At 41.6% G+C, this 15,764-nt stretch overlaps 1 protein-coding gene across 2 annotated transcripts in view; it reads right to left on the reverse strand.

Moving 5' to 3' along the window:
• Nucleotides 1-15,764, reverse strand: part of TRPC5 (transient receptor potential cation channel subfamily C member 5) — a 298,330-nt gene that overhangs the window by 66,710 nt on the left and 215,856 nt on the right. For both annotated transcript variants that reach the window (XM_078363587.1, XM_078363588.1), the window contains 3 exons: nucleotides 10,464-10,800; nucleotides 8,972-9,111; nucleotides 4,452-4,774 (listed from right to left, as the gene is read on the reverse strand). In XM_078363587.1, coding sequence (XP_078219713.1) covers nucleotides 4,452-4,774; nucleotides 8,972-9,111; nucleotides 10,464-10,800 — 800 coding nt within the window. The remainder of the gene's footprint in view (nucleotides 1-4,451; nucleotides 4,775-8,971; nucleotides 9,112-10,463; nucleotides 10,801-15,764) is intronic.

Consider the following 15,764-nt stretch of genomic DNA (forward strand, 5'->3'; position numbering starts at 1 on the left):
ATTATCTACAATTAAAGACAAGATTACTCTTAGCCCATGTATGTTGTTGCAAATGGCTTGCATGTAAAACTGGTAAAATCAGAATAAGACCATTGGATTTTATCAGTGTTGATTTCCTGGTTGTGTTAGTGTACTACAGCTATGCAAGATGTTATGCCTGGGAAAAATGGGTGAAGGATTTACAGATTTCTCTCTCTAGTATTTCTTACACTTACAATGTAACTATAATTATCTCTAAATAAAAAGCTTGAAAATATCAGATTGCTTTTGAACTTCATCTTCATCTTTTCACTCAATTGTTCAGCAGCCATGTGGAGCACCTTTATGTCTTAGGCCCCTCTATGGCAGATGCAAAGCTTACTAAGATAGGAGTCTCCGTCTGTTGGGAGAGAGACGCACAAATGTTTGAAATACAACAGTTTATGTAATGTAATGGAGATATGTTTAGAATGCCATGGGAAACACAGAAGAAGCCTGCAGCTGAGAGTGGGGTTAGAATGTGTACAAAAGGCTTTAGAGCCGGTAGCACTTTGGCAGCAGTAGGAAAGATGGGTAACAGTTTGCCAGGCTGGCTAGGTAAGGATGAGCATTCCATTCAGAGGGAATGGCATGTGATGTACAAAGGTCTGAAGAGCTGACACACTTTCCTGTCATTGGAGAACAGCAAAATGTTGACTAAGGAGGAGAGCAGTAAAAGACTGGAGAGGCAAGATTCAGATTAGCAAAGTCCCGTGTGTTATGGTAAAGAGGCAGGATTTTATGGAGAAGATTCAGATATTCTGGCAGGCATGAAGCCAGCAGGGGCCAGGATGTGACAGGTATTTAGAGAGAAACTTCTACATAGCAGGTGGGAGAGATTGTTTGGAGAGAAGACCATATTGGAGGCAGAGAGACCAGTTAAGAGGCTGTTGTGCCACAGTCCTTGGGAGAAATGATTTAGGCCTGAACCAAGACAGTGGGGTGAGTGTGTGTGTGTGTGTGTGTGTGTGTGTGTGTGTGTGTGAGAGAGAGAGAGAGAGAGAGAGAGAGAGAGAGAGACAGGTATTCAAGAAATATTTTGAAAATAGAACTGATAGAGCTGAGTGACATACTTGATGATGTGTTTCATGAGGGAAGGAGTAAGAGTCCCAGATGACTCCTAGGACTTTGGTGTCATTTAATGAGATGAGGAATTAAAGGGGATACAGGTTGGAGGTGAAAATATGGAGATAAGGGATAAGGAATTTAGTTGTGGACATCCTGTGTTTAAGAGGCCTATGAAACAGCCAGATGTATTCAGGAAGCATTAGGAGATGAGGGCTAGATCAAGTTAGCTTCTTTTTTTCTCTCACAAGTCCTGTGCCTTCAGAATGATAATGTCCTTTTAATTATTTCTCTACAGCAGATGAAGGCCAGATAGTCCCAGTAAGCAATACCAAACACAAACCCCTAGCAGTACTGTCATGTGGTTGTCAACAAGGACAATGAGTTTCCCTTAAATTGTATGCCTAAGGAGAAATGATTATTGTCTCTCTCTCTTTCTTTCTTTCTTTTAATCTCTCCCTTTCTTTCTTTTATTTTCTCCCTTCCTTCCTTCCCTTCCTTCCTTCCTTCTTTCTTCTTTCCTTCTTTCCTTCTTTCTTTTACTGTTGTGTTTTTGAGACAAAGTTCTGCTCTTGTTGCCCAGGCTAGAGTGCAATGGTACGATCTTGGCTCACTGCAACTTCCACCTCCCAGGTTCAAGCGATTCTCCTGCCTCAGCCTCCCGAGTAGCTGGGATTACAGGCATATGCCACCACGTCCAGCTAATTTTGTATTTTTAGTAGAGATGGGATTTCTCCATCGCACCTAGTCTGTTTTTTTTTCTTTTTATGTGGAAGAAAAGCAAGGCATCTCTGGAGAATCAGAAGGAAAAGGATGACAAGAAGCAGCTACCAAACTTCCCACCAGATACCTAAACAAACTATACCCGTCTCTAAAAGCAGAATCTTTCTGACTTCCTGGCTGAGCAACGTGTATTTTAACAGGTTTATAATTGCCTGAGGCTGAGTGCAGTGGCTCAGACCTGTAATTCCAGTATTTTGGGAGGCTGAGATGGGTGGATCTCCTGAGGTTAGGAGTTTGAGACCAGCCTGGGCAATATGGCGAATCCCCATCTCAACTAAACATACGAAAATTAGCTGGACATGGTGGTGGGCACCTGTAATCTCAACTACTTGGGAGGCAGAGTCACATCAATCACTTGAACCTGGGAGACAGAGGTTGCAGTAAGCTGGGATCACATCATTGTGTTCCAGCCTGGGTGACAGAGCAAGATTCTGTTTCAGTGAATGAATGAATGCCTGAGTTGAGGCATTTAAAAGAAAACATAAATGTGAGTCAGCCTTCTATGGAGAAAAAAATTTTGACTGATAGATGGAAAGTTGAGGTAACATTACTGCTGATTTGGCCCCAGCATGACAATGTTTCTTTATATCTGATACCCCAACATATAATTTTGCATATAATAGGTGCCCATTCTTGCCAATTGTCCCTGCTAGGCAAATGATGGGAGCAAAATGTCAGCTGGCAATAGGGGTGTTACTAATCATTATAAACTTGCAAGGAAGCACTTTATAAACTTTCTTAGCAGAGTACACATGAAAGCATAATTGGCAGGGACCTGACCTCCTGGAAGGCACCTCTCATTCATGTATTTATTCTGTTCAACAGTTAGATGGGAACAAATGCAGTTTCCTCGTGCTCAAGCCACTATACAATTGCTCTTTATGTTGAAAACAGGTTGCTGTGAGTTCTGTCTCTAGAGTAATGCAGGAGAGGAAGCCTTTCCTAGTTAAGAGGCACTAGCAAGCTAATAAGCTGCTGTTATACACTCCTGGTTGACTTCACCAAAATAGCACTATCTCTTTGCCAACATATTTTGGACCCCCATCCAAGATTTAGCCCTGAGTTTTGGAAAGGGAGACAGGAAACATAATCTAGCACAGGAGGTTTAATCACAGATTCCATTCTTCTGTATATTAACATGCTACTGAACTGGGGTTTGTGTGAATCCATTTTAGGAAATGGTGTTAGAGACGAATAACAGGAATTAGCTAAATAGCATTGTTTTGTTTCTCTATCACATTCAACAGAGTCCTTCTTTTTTTCTCTGGCCTTTGTTATGGAGCACAATTCTATAATGTCAAAGTCCACTGAACTGTGTTGGTTTATGGAGTTATAAGGAAAAAATTCTATATTAGTTTAATGACTAAGAATCTTGTATGTCCTTGGGGTCATTGCTGTGAATGGGTCTCTGGGGACCTGTTCCCCCAGTTTTGCCTCATTGCTCCCATCTCTCTGGGGGTTCTGGTCTCTCTCGGGGACCTATTCCCCCAGTTTTGCCTCACTGCTCCCATCTCCTTGACATTCGGAAAACCAAGATGACTTCTGGGGGCTACTTAGAGCTATGTCATTCAGGGTACCCCCTGAAGTCTGGGCCCTGAGAATCAGACTCTGGGCAGGGAGTTCTAAGACATTCCTTTTCTTCCTTCTTCTCTACTACTCACACCAGTGAAGCTTATCCCCCCACCTTGGTGGATGTGGGTCCTTGGAATACATCCATGTTGGGTTAAAAAAAAAAACTCAGTGATGAGTTGCACTCTCCAGAAGTAGGGGTGGAGATGAACAAGGTGTAGGACACTGAGTTCAGGGTCAGCCCAGCCCAGTTCCTAATAGCCTGGCATGTACTTATTTGTTTTCTCTTGTCTATTTCCCATAGCATTGATTATCAGAAAATAAAAGCCATTCTGAAGGCTTGAAGGTCCCCCGAGAAGTACGTCTTGACAGTACTACGCAAAGGCACAGGAAGTCCATGTCGGAGGCACATGGACTCGTGGACAGATCATAAGTTATCTCTTGTGTCCTGAGAGGAAATAGAAGACATTTCCAATTAGTGCTGGATGCCACTTGGCCCTTAAATTAATGTAGCAGGTGAGTGAATTCTAGTCCTGCCTTCGGTCTGTCCCCTCTGTAGATTACGCCTATGAATGGGGGTGCATTAAGATATTTTTGCATCATTCCTTGAATCACAATAGTTAAGTTAGCTTTGGTAGCCACTTGTTCAGAGGAATAGCTTTGCTGTTTCATTACCTTGCTGGATGCCACATTTTTAAGTGAGGAATTATCTACCGCACCCCAATTAATTATTTTAAAAGTATGTAATGCTACCAACATAGTTCAGAACCAACTCTTTAGATGACTTCCTGGAAGCCCATGTGTGTGTTTGTTTCTTTCCTCCCTCACCTAAGTTCACTTCCTCTCCTAGTACCCTGTAACAAGGGAAGAACATTCTTCCACCTCTGATCCTTTGGGTGGATCCACAGTGAGCACTGCCTTCACAGTCAAGTGACAGTAATGAAGCTGTAGGCTGAAAACAGGGCAAAAATGGAAAAGGCAGAAAAATGGCAAAAAAGGAAAGGGGATTGTCTTACGTGGAGAAGGCATTGTTCTGTTTCTCACATCGGATCCCCTTGCAATTGTTAGGCTCATCAATAGCTCTAGTCTCATAATAGAAGTAAAGCTGGTTCAGTCCATTGGCAAAAGCTAGTAGTACCAGGCAGTAGATAAAGAGGAATTTGAGGATATCAAGCAGCATGCGTCCCAAAGAGATCTGTAGAGGTCCTAAGTGGGAGTTGGCTGTGAACAGGGATATGAGACGCAACGAACTTAAAATGTTGGATATCGCGAAGAGTGCTTCTGCAATCAGAGTTGGGTGCCACATTTCCCATTCCTCCCTTGGACGAGAACCATTATACTGAAAGAAACAAGTGCACAGGATGAGAGGTACAGTGAACATTTATAAACCTTTCCCTTTTATCCTCCCTTCCATACCCAAACAAAGCCACCATAATTATGCATCAAGCATTTATTGTGCAACAGACCCCATATATGACACTATTTGTCTTTCTTGCCCCATCCAATTAAAATGTGATGCTAACAAGTCTCTTCCTCCCACTCCCATCCAAATGTATACGTATAGAAGAATGAATTTTAGAACAATCATTTCAAGCAGCCACTTGTGGTTTATCAACAGACATTTTCTAACTGTGGGTTTACCAGATTGTTGGGGAGTGTCACTGAAACAGAGGCACTAGTATGTCCAAGGTAGTGGGGATAAATCTTACTGCTTCCTAAAGATTTCAAATCAAATTCACTTCCTCAATGCCTCATTGGGTTCTGAGCACCATGGACAACCTGCTGTTACTGAAAGACAAGGGGTAGATGCAGCCTTCTCAGTATGCGGTGTTCATTCTCATTCCCTTGCTGACTGCCCTTTGGGACTGATGGAGGATCCTTAGGGAGCCATTCACTGGAGCTTTCTGCTGAATTTTTAGCAGGCTGTAATGTATTCTACACTATTGCAAATGGCATGCCAACCTTTCAGGTAATGAATTTAGTACTGCCCCACACAGTGGTGTATGGATGTATTTTACAGTTCATTTGACAACCCTATAAGTTAGAATGTTCCTTTAGCACACATAAAGAACCAGGGAGTTGAAGGAGGGGAAGAATCAGTATTTATTGGATTGATTACTTATCCCAGGTTTCTAGCCCCCAGCACATTAGGAGTAGCCTTATAGAAAGATGACTTCATTGTGAGATCTGAGCTCCAACTTGGCATTGTCACTTAAAACTGCCTGTGTCTTTTAATTTCACCATAAAATGAGGATAATGCCTCCCACCCACTGCACATATTTGTGATTCTGTATTCATATGCAAAAGTCTGTGTACTCCATAAGGGGAGATGTTATGGAAATACAAAGAATTACTTATTACCTTCCCAGGACAGAAGTAGATTTTGCCTAGATTTTAATTTGAAGCATATTGCCTTGAACTCACATTTAAATATCACAATTTCTCAGGACTAAATGTAAACAACTTTCCTCAGAAAATGTTGCATTGGGGCCAAATTATATTGTTAGCATTTCTAAAATGTGCTTCGGTTCCAACAACTGAGGAAACTGGTGCGATTAAAATCACTTTTGTGTATCCAATATTCTTCACTGTCAGAGGAGCTTGGAGAATTCGTGCCACATTTGTGCTTCTGTTTCAGATAGACTTTTAGGTGGCCAATCAGTTTTATGTACTCTTGGCCAAATCTTATATTTCTACATTTTTCCTCCACCAACAAACATTCGCTGCATTACTGTGAGGGGTAGGAATGGTTATGCCTGTTTTACAAATGGAGGAAATCCAGAGAGGCAGAGTGACTTGCTAAAGATCATACAGCAAGTTGGTGGCAGATCCAGCAAGAAGTAAACCACAGGTCTCCAGACACTCAGTCTAGCACTATTTCTATTAAATGTTACTTATATGATAGTTGATATCACAGCACAGATGATAGATCAGCTTTTAATGGTTTGAAGTATATGTGAAAGAGTCTCTTGGCTTATATCAAAACAGACCTATGTTTTAAAACTAGAAATCATTAACCAGAACATGGATAGCTCATAATTTGAGGTTTTCTCTCTCCACATCCAGAACTGTAACCTCAGAGGTGTCTGCTGCCCATAGGACAGTGAATCTGAATTTGTGGAACACTCAGAAGTGTGAAAGATGATTCTCATGGTAAATCTATACTTTGCACCTCTGGAGAAAGATATAGCATGTGTGTGCAGCAAATAAACATGGAGCTCATCTAGCATAGAGATTGGCAAACTTTTTCTGTCAAGAACCAGCTAGTATAAATTTTTGGGTTTGTGGGCTCTATGGGTTCCTATCACAACTACTCGATGTTTCACTTGTAATCCTAAAGCAGCCCTAGACAATATGCAACCATGTGGACATGGCAGCAGGCCAGGTTTAGCCCACAGACCATAGTTTTCTAACCCCTGATCTAACACAGTGGTTTTTAAACTGCATTCCTTAGAGCCTGGGGTTCAGCAGAGGCATCTAGTAGCTACTGTGGGAGCCAAAGTGGACACTTAGAAGACTCATTCCTCAAGCCAAACTCAGTCCTTTGGGCTTTTTAATATATGGGATTACTGTGTGAGTTTCTGCTTAAAGATGTGCTACCATGGGAAAAATTATAAAAGGTTGAGCACCACTGATCTAGTTTAATCTACTGCTTATTTATAAGAGGCAGAATCTACAGCTCAGAAAGGTAGAGGGATTGCCTGTGGTAATCCTGCTCATGAGTATCAGGGTGGGAATTAAATTCAGGTCTCCTGACTCTTGGAGGCAAGTGATTTTTCTTACATCTTTTGAAATGGAATGCAATTAGAAAATTAGCCTCCTTGCCTTTCATAGGTTGTGAATTGCATTTACAAATCCCAAAGCAAAATATGAAGAGGGACAACCTAATTTGGGGACTCAATAGTAATAAGAATTTGAGGGGAGTGTTATTATGCTTTTAGCTAAATACTGACTGAAGAAAAGGTCACAACTCAGTGAGTAGCATAATTCAGATTTAATTAGTATGCATGGAAGTGAGGCAGTGGTAGAATAGATCTAGGTGGTATTATCCTAAAAAACAAAAGAATGGTTATTCTCCATTTGTAGAATCATCTGGGGAGACTAAGGGCCAATCTTATATATATATTTGTTCCTTTTGTGTACTTTGGCGTGTGCCTTTTGGTTCTCATTATAGATCATGTGACGTGGAATGGATATTGTTGACTAATTTTGCATTCTAGTAAAATGAAGGATCTTTTTTAAGACCAGCTCATTCCTTGGTGCTTCTGTATGGCTTCAGTACAATGATGATTCAAAACGCTTCAAGGACCCTGTGGAGCAGTTCTTATGGCTTTGCCTCATAGAAGTTGGCACAGCCTGCTTGGGGGAGGTCATCCAGCCTAGACTTCTGTGGCTGGGTAGATCTGATTATCCCCATTTATAAATTCTCATTGCAAATCCAAATTTTGCATGTAGCCTATCTTGCTTTGCAAATTCTTTTTTGGGAAGGACTCCAACTTCTTGGCAAAGGTCTCCTTTGAGTAAAGTGTTTGCCAGTCGAAGGGCACTTACCCAGCTTAATAGAGCAGATTTTTCTTTATACTTTGTGATGGAGACCTATCTAACTCCTTGGAAGCCCCTCCAGGAAAGTCGGACAGGTTATGTGATTAACGAATGTTGAGAATCTACGAATACATTTTTTATATCCCCAAATGTTAATGCTTTTCTTCAGCACATATTCTAAGATTTCCTGTTTAAACAAAACCCACCAATTTCTAGATTGATAATTTATGGTCCCTCCAGTGTATAAATACCATTTCTAAAGGAAGAACTTTTCCCTTTCCTTAACAGTGTTACTTAGTCATCAGAGTGCCAGAATGACATGGATTTCACCCAGGTACATTAACCAGTGATTCAAACATTTTCCTCACCAGCATTTTCTCTTAAGGAAGTTGTAGTATGTGTTAAACGATCACCACATGTATAGGGCCTACTCTTGGGCTCCTTTCAAAAATGTTTCATGACTGCATTCAATATGCATGCTCTACATAACTCCCAAGGTCTTAAAATTTATGCAGTATGCATATTAGGGATATAAAAATAAATGAAGTTGTTGGAGATTTGGGGAACAGCCATATTTCCATTCTAAAACTCCTTAATGTGGAAATTAGTGCCAAAAAGCATGACTAACTATACAATCTTGGAGACTGAATTGTCAGCCTTTCCTCATGGAGACATTTTCTGCCCTGGCTGCATGCAAGCATCATTGGGTCATTATGTTGTCAAGGACATCATAGAGAGGATTTAAACACTGAAAGCTGAAGACCCTTTTATCCTGGAAGTCTCAGAAGCTAGTGATTAACTTGCCAATTGTCCACTTTCTTTGCTTAGGTGGACACTGCTTACAAACCATTGAAAGAATGTCTGTTTATATGGTAATTTCCCACATGGATTGAGCCATCATCATCACTTTTTCTTGAAACTCTATGCTCTCAGTGCAAAAGCTTAATGTAGACAAAATTACTGTGAAGGAAAAATGGCAGATATTCCAATTTACCTTGACATAGGCCACAATCTTCAAGGAAATAGTTGCCAGGTAGAGGGAGTTCATTGCAAAATCCATCAGGTTCCACCAGTCATGAATGTATTCAGTAAATCCACCATCCCACATTTCCTTAATCTCACCCCAAATGAAACCTGAATAATGGAGGCAAACAGTTTATTTCTACATAGGATCAGCCCTGGTCATCATAGAAAGATCCCCCCTCCAAGTGAATAAGGCTGAAAGTAAGGAAGGAATTGGGGTCTCAGTAGAGTGAAGTCTTGAGAGACAATATCACTTGATTTCCTGCCCTACCTCCCAGTTTTGAACTTGCCAGACCTGGTAGGCTTTTCCTGAAAATGCCAATATGTTATACTTTTCTGGGTACTACTCTTAGCATTTTTACTATAGTTACGGGAATGCTGTTGCAATTTTGGGTGCCTGATTCTACTTTCTTTCCATTTTGGAATGGGAGTATTTTCATCAATAAATTAATTAGATCAGTATTATCCCACAGTCCTTAGTTTCCACCAGGTTCAGGAAAGAAAACTTCTCAATGAATTTTGAGGTGATCAAGCTGATCATGGATCAAATTACCAGATGATGGGGCTAAAGCTAGGCATTGGGGCTAAAGCTAGGCAATGAGACCCAAAATAATTTATAACTCATTTTTTAATTTTATCTCTCATTGTGTAGAAGTTTTGTAAAACTTTACCTGATGATATGGATGTTTCTTCAGCATTGCAATAAAGAAAATGGTAAAAGGTGTGGCTGTCGTCTAGGGTAGCACTTTCTCAGACTTTAGAGAACATGAGGATCATGTTAAAATTCAGATCTAGGGTGGCACCCGAGGTTCTGTGTGTCAAATAATCTCCCAGGTGGTACTGATATTGCTGGTTTGGGGACCACAGTTTGAGTAGCAAGGACTTAGAAGATGGCTGTGTGTTGGAGAGTCCAATGCAATGTACTTATGCCTGGAGACTACTGGTAGGGCTGCTTTTACCATGATGTGTGTGAATTTCCCAGGTTTCCCCCTTGGTTGTGAAATCAGTGTCCAAATACGATGTAGACCCTAAACAAGAATTGGGTCGAGCAGAGTAGCCTTGAGAAATTAGCAGATTCATGTGCCCCTTGGTTATAGGAAAAGGAGCTTTGAATAGATTGCTCAATGCTTACTCTGCCTACCTTATTTGAGGCCTATCCTGACTGAAACTTGGCTTTGTCTCTAGACTGCCAGACAGCTTCTCTGTCCTTGAAGATATTAGGTTAGCAAAAGAAAGCCCTAGGTGTACTGCCAGTCTCACCATGGACCAGGAAATATTGAGTGACCAGGGCCTGGGACAGAAGGAACTACGTTTCTGAGACTCCCAACAAAGGACTACCACACTGCATGAGGGTGGGGTGGGGGTACCCTAGTTCAGAGCTAGTCTGACTGCCTGTTCTAGTAGTTTCCTTTAAACAGGACAAGCAGGCAGTCTGGCTATAGCTCCTGGTCCCTTTGACTTACCTAGAACCCAAGGCAATATCATCCATTCCACAACCGTTGGGGGAGGCCCCTGTACATGAAGGTCTGTCCTGACAATGTGTTGAGAAGCCAGGAGAAGCATGAAGAGGAAAGTCAAATAGGATGCTGTGTGGCAGATAAACTTGATAAAGGGTTTCTTGATGAAGAGCCCAAGGTTGCTCCTGGGTGAGATCAGGTAGGCTATAGACAGCATGGGAAACAGGAACCCAATGGTCATGCAGGTTAGAAGCTTGACTACCCAGTGTTTCCGCCGCCATCCAGGGAAGCCATCATACCACAGGGTGGCAAGCAACTGTTGGCAGTTGGGCTGAGCAACAAACTGGGAAAAGAAGAAAACAAATTAGGCATCTGGAATGTCCAGGAGAAAGTCTACCATCATAATACGTCTCCTAGTTTATAGTCAGCTTTGGCAAGGGATTGTATGGCCAATCCCCAGAAGAGTCCTGTTTTCTAGGTTCCTGTGAATGCATCTAACCCCAGAGACAGCTCTACATGTCAAACTATAAAACTAGATTTTCCTTAGCGTTCATTATTTTTTAATATATTAAAACAAAATCACTCTGTCTGGTTCATGCTTTGGCATGCCTTCCTATTCTCCCTCCCACTCTGTCAGAGTTGTGCTTCCTCAAACCTGATTTTACATCAGAATCATCCAGGGAACATTAAAAAAATCTAAATACCCGGGTCCTTCCACAGACTGACTAAATGAGACTCCAGGGTGGGCACTGAGGAGGGAGTACAGCCTGGGTAGCTGTTTTACAAGCTCTTCTGGGAACTTATATGCCTTTTAGCAGAGAATTATGGAGACATTTCATTTCAAATTGATTCACATCTGCTCATTCCCTTAGTCTACATGAGGTCATCATTAATGTGCATTCTGTTTGGGCAAACACAAACTGGTAGGGAAAAAGCCCATGCCTGTGGCTAGGGTTTGAAATGAAAATGAGTTCCCTTTTATATTTTGTTTTTATTTTTCTTGATTTTGTTTTCAGCACCTCTTGGTTAGCTTGTAATGAATCAGGTTGCGACTTTGCCATCTATTTAACACTCTCTCTAGTCTAGACATGCAAAAGAGGAAAAAATATTGGGGGGCTGGCATTACAATATTGTATACTAACCCAGCTGGGATTTTACTCGAAGACAATCTACAAAGTGTCAGGGATTAATAATTAAGGAGTCATCTGCATTACAAATCATTCTCCAGCTGCTACTTCCTGCTAAGTGACTCAATAGGGAGCTCAACTGTCAAGTGTGATTTTAAATACTGCCTACGTTTGACTACCCCAGCTTCCCATGGGACAGGTTAAACAGAGCTGCACCATTTAGCTTACTAGTACAAAGGAAATAAACCTCTTCCATCATTTACCCAACACCAAAGGTAAACTTCCTCAACTTTACCGTTGGTTTGTTTGTGAAGGTCACTGGTTTCCCACCACAACCATTCATCTCCTTGCGCATACAGCTGGACTACATTACCCAGTCTCCCTTGCAGTGAGGTGTGGCCACATGATTAATTTCTGACTGTTGGAAATGCTGTGTGGCACTTCCAGACCTGGCCTATAGATGTCTCCCATCTATGCTCCTCCATGTTCTTTTCTTCTTCTGACTGACTGCGATGTGATAACCCAGTGTGATCTAGGGGATTCTGTCAGCCTCTGTCCCTCAATAACTATATTAGCAGAACTAGCCTGCTGAATAAGAATACTTATTTTGGACTGTTACATCACAGAGAAAGTTCTGTTGTGTTTGAGCCATTATATATTTTGGGGTCTAGCCTCTCCTAAAGATTACTGGTATGAAACTACCAAAAATAAGCTCTAAAATGTTTTCATCCTATGATATCATTTCCTCAGAATATGTTCATGATCTCCATTATGTACTTATACTTCCTTTCCTCACATTCATACACAAAAAGACAAAATCCTATACTCCCTTTCTACTCTTGTTTTGCCATAGTAGCCTATGCCAAAGGCTGGGAAGAGGAAGTCCAAGAAAACACAGAAAAGTCAAAGAGTAAAGCAAGACTTTTGCAGTGGAAGAACTGCTGAGCTCTCACAGTCTACTGAAGAAAACAGAAGCACAAAAAGAGAGTTACACAATTGTACAGTAAGGACACTGAAAATGATATGAACACAGCATAATGGGAACACAAAGGGAGTACAAATCTGGATTGCTCAGCAAAGGCTTTCTGGAGTAGGTGATACCTGACTGGAGCATTAAAAGATGTGCAACAGTTGGCTACATGTTGAAGAGAAGAAAAGCGAATAAATAGCCAGAGCAGAGGGGATCACATGACTAAGGCACGCAGGTGAAAAACAGCATGCCTTGTGTGTGGGGGAGGGGGCGGGGGGTTGTGGGGGTTGAGGCTACAGCAGTGGGGGTGGCTGCAGCGTAAATTGCAAGGCTGTGCATGGCAAGAGACCAGGCTGGAAAGGTAAGCAGGGGTTAGAGAAGAACAAGACAATGGTCTTTGGCCATTAAAAATAGTATGGACTCAACTGGGCACAGTGGCTCATGCCTGTAGTCCCAGCACTTTAAGAGGCCAAGGCAAGGAGATCACTTGAGGTCAAGAGTTCAAGACTAGTCTTGTTAATATGGTGAAACCCTGTCTTTACCTAAAATGCAAAAATTAGTCAGGCGCGTTGGTGCACACCTGTAATCCCAGCTACTTGGGTGGCTGAAGCAGGAGAATCACTTGAACCCGGGAGGCAGAGGCTGCAGTGAGTGGAGATAGTGCCACTGCACTCCAGCCTGGACAACAGAGTGAGACCCTATTTCAAAAGAGAAATAACAATAATAGAGGCTAAGGCAGGCAGATCACTTGAGGTCAGGAATTGGAGACCAGGATGGCCAACATTATGAAACCCTGTTTTCATTAAAAATACAAAAATTAGCTTGGGCGTGGTGGTGTGTGCCTGTAATCCTAGCTACTCGGGAGGCTGGGGCAGGATAATTGCTTGAACCCAGAAGGTGGAGGTTGCAGTGAGCCGAGGTCGCGCCACTGCACTCTGGGCTGGGCAACAGAATGAGACTCCATCTCTGGAAAAAAAAAATGTGTGTGTGTGTGTGTGTGTGTGTGTGTGTGTGTGTAGTATGGACTCATTTTAAGAGCAATGAAAAGCCATAAGTTGTTTTTGTGTGTGTCTGTGTGTGTGTGTTTAGAGTAGTATAATAAAGCAGTTACAACTAGCTCTGTTGTTTACTGTGTAACTGAACAAGTTCTCTGTTTTTCAATGTCTTCCTCTAAAGAATGGAGATACTAATATCTACCTTATAGGGTTAGTGTTAAGATTAAGATCAGTTGCTACATACAAAGTGCTTAGAATTGCCTGGCACATAGTAAGAGCTCATTAAATCTTAGCTACATATTTTATGATGCTTTTTACAAAATTAGATTTAGATGTTAAAAAGATCCTTCTGGTTACCACTGGATTAGAAGCAGAGGGTGGTCAAAACTAGAGGCAGGAAAGATCAGTTAGAAAACTGTTGTCAATCTTGAACAAAATGATGTGACTTAGACTAAGTGACTTAGACTAAGAAAATGGTAGTGGAAATAGAGAGACGTGGTCAGATCTGAAATTCATTGAGGAGTAGAATTGGCAGTGTGTGTTGATGGATGGGGAATAGAGTAATGGATGGGGTGTGGGAGGTAAAGGGAAGGGAAGCTTCTCATTCAGCCGAATTGGTGATGGTAGCACTATTAACTGAGAGAGGGAACACTGAAGATGAAACAGGTTTATGGAGGTGCACACCTTTTTAAACGTGTCCCATTAGATTTGTCTGTGAGACATCTAAATGGTGCTATCCAGACTGACATCAAATAATGATGTTATTTGGCAGGGGTCGACAGAGTTTTGTGTAAAGGGCCACACAGTACTTTAGGCTTTGCAGGCCACACTCTCACTGTTGCAGCTACCCAACTCAGCTACTGCAGTGCAAACTCAGCGATAGACAATATGTAGATAAATGGGCTTAGTTATGTGCCAATAAAACTTTATTCACACAAATAGGCAGCAAATTGTAGTTTGCCAATCTCTGTCCTGTGCTATTGCATCAGTCTGAACGAGACAGACATTTGGAGCTCTTCGGCAATGGTCTTGATGACCTGGTGTGACTTCCCCTTATGTATTCTCAAGAACTCCAACCCCAGAAATCACTTTCTGCTAAGGCACAAATGCAGAAGTGAAGCTTCTTTTAATAGTGGATGTACCATCCAACCTTTATCTTCAATGCCTGTGCTCTGATTTTCAATTTGGCTCAAGATGGGCAATTTTAAAGTTGGACAGTTTTTTATCTTCTATTTTTGTATCTGACAGAAGTAGTGTAGGGTGGTGTGGATTCTGGCATAACAAACTGCAATTAGAATAGGATAAAGGAAATTTTTATTAAGCCACCATGTAGTATCTAATCTAAACACATTTGTGAGCTTTGAAAGCACAATCCTGATTCTGCTTGTATATTCAAGTTTACATTTGACAGGTTATTTAATCAATCTGTAGTTGATTCTAAGAACACCCCAGAAAGAATTACAGGAAAAATCGCACAGTGTGTACCCACTGGATGCCTGATTGAACTAAAAGCCAAACTGTACAGAGTCTGGAGCAGTAGTTTTTAATATAAATGAGGTCCAATTTGTAGTTTTTGTTGTCATAAGAATTAAAGAGGAGAGAAAGAAGAAGGACGGTTCGACAGTCAACAGGTTTATTTCCAACCTGGGGAGGGATTTCTGACGAGTTAGGTCAAAAGCCACACTATACTACAGACTAAGAGTTTTTATCAGAGACTTGGACTTCTTCTGTGTCTCTTTGTTGTGCTTATCTGGGAGGGAGAGTTGTGTGTCTCTTCCTGTACATCTCTCGGCAGCTGCAGGCATATTCCCTGAATCTGCTTTTAGCTTCCCTATCTTAGTGCACCTGAAGGGAAAGGAATGTGCTTATTAAGGCCCACTGTTTTACTGAGGCCTATTGTGTAAGGGTGAAGTTTGGCAGTCACCCAAGAGACTTTCCCCTGCCTTTCTCTGTGCCTGAGCTGTCTTATCTGTGTTTTACTGTCTGCTGTTTTCTGGAGGCTTGTAGTTAGAAAAGAAGTGATTTCCTTGAAATGCGTGAAGCTGGAAAGGCAGCTGGAACTTAAAGTGGCAGTGTTTGTCCAAGATGACAATGCTCCTGCTCTGCCATTTCAGACCCTATAGCTATAAAAGGACAAGGGGTGTCGTGTTCTTTCTGGCTACTTCCTGCTGATGGGATGGCGGAAAGTTTTTTGGTCTTGGATTGACTGCAGGAA

The sequence above is a fragment of the Callithrix jacchus genome, chromosome X, assembly GCF_049354715.1.
Source record: "Callithrix jacchus isolate 240 chromosome X, calJac240_pri, whole genome shotgun sequence".
NCBI classification, from domain to species: Eukaryota; Metazoa; Chordata; class Mammalia; order Primates; family Cebidae; genus Callithrix; species Callithrix jacchus.